This window comes from Telmatherina bonti (assembly GCF_933228915.1).
Source record: "Telmatherina bonti genome assembly, chromosome: 12".
Lineage (NCBI taxonomy): Eukaryota > Metazoa > Chordata > Actinopteri > Atheriniformes > Telmatherinidae > Telmatherina > Telmatherina bonti.
This window is the reverse complement of record NC_136610.1, coordinates 30,074,607-30,078,950: the sequence shown is the minus strand read 5'-3', so window position 1 is coordinate 30,078,950 and position 4,344 is coordinate 30,074,607. Positions and strand designations below refer to the sequence as shown.

The following is a 4,344-nucleotide window of genomic DNA, read 5'->3' as shown; positions in this document are numbered from 1 at the left end:
TATATATAGTAACTGTTGAGACTAAAATAGTGTTTTACATCAATAATAAATTGACAGTGTGGCTCTGACACCCGATACCATCCGATACCACTACTTAAGTCATTTGATTATGGCTAAAAGTAATCTATCTGCCAAGAAAAATAAATACAATAAGTCATAACAAATAAATGAGCTAATGACAGCTGGGAAAACTGAAAAAAAAATTAATAAAGAGATGGGAAGAAATGTGAAAGAAAGAAAGACCGCGTGCCCGCGTACGTGCAGTACGTTTGTACAGAAATGTCTCGCATGTGCACGAGCCCTCGATGTGCCCGGCTGCGCTTTAGAACGGTCACGATGACGTCAGCAACAGTGGCAGGAAGCCAAGAAGGGCGGTCCCGTGACGTCAGTAACCTCCCATTCACAAGCACGGGCCGTATATATATATATGCATTCAACGCTATCCCAGGCAGAAGCTATTCTCTGTAAAGTTCAACATTTTAAAACTTCTTTTTTTTTTTTTTTTAACAAGGAACGCGTCCATCGGATACACTAAAGAAGACTACAGGACCAGTTGAGCTGTGTTTAAACTTTTTTTTGTGTGTGTGTGTGTGAACTTAAACGCTTTTTTTCTTGACACAAGTAAACCGGAACAAAGGACTCGTGGCTTCTAAGGTTGCTTTGTAGCCGTGGGAAATAGTTTTTTTTTTTTACATATATATATATATACATACACACAGTAACTCAAACTTTTAACTTATATTCCCGCCTTAAATTTTTTTTTTATGTATTTGGATTTAACAATAATAAGTCGCCGTACTATGGGCATCATGGAGGTTCCCACCATCGACTGTGCGTCCCTCCGCGGTCTTATGGAGGGCGACGTCCCGGGCTGCCTGGTGCTGGACTGTCGCTCCTTCCTGTCCTTCAACTCGTCTCATATATCAGGCTCCACCAATGTACGTTTCAGCACCATAGTTCGCAGAAGAGCCAGGGGTGGACTCGGGCTCGAGCACATCGTCCCAAACGAGGACACGAGGAACCGGCTCTTGTCCGGGGAGTACCAGTCCGTGGTGTTGCTTGACGACCGGAGTTTGGATTTAAGCCAGGTGAAGAAGGACGGGACATTGATGCTTGCTGTTACAGCTCTGTGTCGCGACCCCTGTGGAATCAGTGTTTTCATTCTCCAAGGTGAGAAAAATGTGCTGTTTAGGATCAATTTCACGCAATTCATTCGCTGTATCCCACCTACAAATGTGGATTACAGCTGTCACCATACCAGCTGGCCCTGAAGTAAACACAACTCCAAAATAGCCCCAAGAGCAGCTGCTACCTTTTTGGTCTCACATATTTCAATTTAGCCACCATTTTTACGATGTAATCTAACCTTGGGCAATTGTCTTTCTCATTTTCAGGAGGATTTGACACTTTTGCCTCAGAATATCCAGAGATGTGTACGAAGCCTTCCCCTCCACAAGGGCTCAGTTTGCCGCTGAGCTCCAGACAGCCTGGGAGTGCTGACCAAAACTGCAGTCCATGCAATACACCTTTGTATGACCAGGTTTGTTTTTTATATTTCCATGATCTAAAAAAAATAAAAATAAATTACACATTTTTTTCCCTCCAACTTCCCTTTTGGATGTTTTCTTCTGAGATTACTAAATTGGTTTGTTTACCCATATCTCTCTAGGGGGGTCCTGTGGAGATCCTGCCATTCCTGTACCTTGGCAGTGCTTACCATGCTTCTAGAAAAGATATGCTGGACATGCTGGGAATCACGGCTCTTATCAATGTCTCGGCCAACTGCCCCAATCACTTTGAGGACTCCTTCCTCTACAAGAGCATCCCGGTAGAGGACAACCACAAAGCTGATATCAGCTCCTGGTTCAACGAAGCAATTGAGTTTATCGGTGAGTACATCCACCAAACCTTTAGAACTCTCTCAACTACTAAATGCGAGCACCTCTAACAGCTGTTGCCTCTGAGTCCGTTGGTGGCAAGGAACACAAACACCCAGCCCCCCTTTTCCCTCACTTCCCTCTTTGACTACTGGATTTAAATTTTTTTTAAAAGTTCCCTCCAAAACCGACCAGCTGGCTTGGCACAGGCTCCTCACTCCAGCACAATAGCGATTACATCATTGCTACCTCTGAGGCGTAGAAAAAGAGATGTCCCTCTCTTTTAATGAATTGCAAGGCAGTGCCCCAGAACCAGTTTTGTAGTGGGTAGGCTGGCTGTGCCTGAATAAGCTCCCTCCATGCTACTCTTTGTTCTGGCCGAACAAAAGGCAATTTCTCCTCACTCACTGTCAGCCTTCCTCCCAGATCAATAACCCCAGCGGGAGTCTGTTCCCCTCTTTTGTCCATTCACTATGCCTCCTTAGGCAATAACCCCCACAGACTCACACCCAGCAGCTATTAACTGTGTTCCTGTGTCCTAATGAGCGCATTTAAAAAGAAACCCAAGTGTTGCAAAGACTTTTGTGGCTGTTTCCTGTTTATTAAATCACCTCTGAGACACCTTGACACCACTCTAATTTAGCTTTTTCTTCTCTTTCTCCCCTCAGACTCGGTGAGAAATAAAGGAGGCCGTGTGTTTGTGCACTGTCAAGCAGGCATTTCCCGCTCTGCCACCATTTGCCTCGCCTACCTCATGCGCACCAACCGTGTGAAGCTGGACGAGGCCTTTGAGTTTGTCAAGCAGCGCCGCAGCATCATTTCCCCCAACTTCAGCTTCATGGGTCAGCTCCTCCAGTTCGAGTCCCAGGTGCTGGCTTCGTCTACTTGCTCCTCAGAGGCGGGCAGTCCGGCTATTGGCAACAACACCACAGTGTTCAACTTCCCAGTCTCCATCCCAGTACACACATCAGCCGGCCAGCTCTCGTTCCTCCACAGTCCCATCACCACCTCTCCCAGCTGCTGAGGAAGGCGTGAGCTGCACAGACTCTGTTTGGACTTGAACTCACAAAACAATATCTTGGTCATAATTGTTTTTACCCATTTATGGTGGTGCTGGTATCGCTGGGCAAAATGGGTCCTATTTGTGTGCAGCCAGTTGACTTGTTTCTGCTGGCCAGTTTTAAGTTTGTATTTGTTGTAAGTTGGCCTCATCATTTCAAATGGAGATTTGATATCTACCATCAGGCAGTATTGTTTGAACTTCTGTGATGTAAACAGTCCACCGTTTTCACCCTGGAGGACTTGAGAAATGGCTGAAAAGTCCTGTAAAGGAAGTTATCTGATAATTCTTTATTCAAAGGAACAATTTAATTTGATGAAGACAACTGCTTTTGATAATCACAATCATTTTAAACAGAGAGGTTCAACAGTTGTCTCAGGAACGTTGACTTTAACCTCTTTACATGTCAATTTTGTTTTCCACAATTGCCAAGAAAGCAATAGAAGATTATTGCCCAACACGGCATGGAAGTTGCGCCATCATGTGAATCATGATCAATGAATGTATCCCCCATTTTTTAACCATGGAAGAAATCTTGTTTAGTTGCAGGATTGAATAGGTTTCATACCCAAGTTTCTTGTCTTTCAACACATCACTGACGATCCTTTCATGTTGAGGAAACCCAAACATTAAATACCTCATGTTTCTGTACTGTGTACTGCAGCACTGACACAGACTGAACCCCGAAAACTACTAAAAGTGGGGCCGAGATGCCTTTTGTGTCTGCATTCTGACATATTTATTAACTAAAGTAATATATTTCTTATATCTATTTTTACAGAAATGTGTTTTTCAATGTTTTTTTATACATCTGAATAAATTTCATTTGACTTTTTTTTATTCAGTTGAAAATGTTCTCCTTTCTTATTTTTGGCACATAACATTACATCGCCTACACATCATGTCATAAGTTTTGCACATGTTCAACAATGCACAATGACTTGAAAAGTGAACCACAAATTACATAAAATACATAACAAAGCAACCATATAAAGCTCAAGACTGAGTTATGGAATGAGAAATAAATACATGTAAATGTATCACATAGGGTCAGAAATGCATGAACAGTGCTACCATTTACCAGTATTTCCACAGATCACTTGGTAGATAAGTGTTGGGAAAACTGAAAACAGTGTAAATAAACAAGCATGCCTGAGATGTTTGTTTTTGTATCAGTTTATCTAAAGTATTGATATGACCTTTTTCTTTCAACTAATGAAAGAAGTACACATGAAAGCATATTTTGATGCCTGATGTCATGACCCCCTCCCCCACCCCCATCTCCATCTCCATTTTGTTTCATGCGATGGAATCCTATCGTATATCTGTTTAAGGATTCACCAAAATAAGAAGCATGATGTCATGGCGTCAGCCATTGTTCAGGCCACACTCCCTCTCTGTGAACCC

The 4,344-nt window shown here is 42.9% G+C and overlaps 1 protein-coding gene across 1 annotated transcript; it reads left to right on the top strand.

Annotated features, from left to right (window-relative positions):
• Positions 1-465: 465 nt before the first annotated feature.
• dusp1 (dual specificity phosphatase 1) lies at positions 466-3,807 on the top strand. Its single transcript, XM_079250424.1, has 4 exons — positions 466-1,170; positions 1,395-1,540; positions 1,670-1,889; positions 2,546-3,807. The coding sequence occupies exons 1-4, from the start codon at positions 765-767 to the stop codon at positions 2,899-2,901; spliced, it is 1,128 nt and encodes a 375-aa protein (XP_079106550.1). The 5' UTR covers positions 466-764; the 3' UTR covers positions 2,902-3,807.
• Positions 3,808-4,344: the final 537 nt, after the last annotated feature.

Coding starts and splice junctions, on each gene's coding strand:
- dusp1 (XM_079250424.1), top strand. CDS start 765: ATGTATTTGGATTTAACAATAATAAGTCGCCGTACTATGGGCATCATG. Junction 1,541..1,669: donor ATACACCTTTGTATGACCAG/GTTTGTTTTTTA, acceptor ATATCTCTCTAG/GGGGGTCCTGTGGAGATCCT. Junction 1,890..2,545: donor CGAAGCAATTGAGTTTATCG/GTGAGTACATCC, acceptor TTCTCCCCTCAG/ACTCGGTGAGAAATAAAGGA.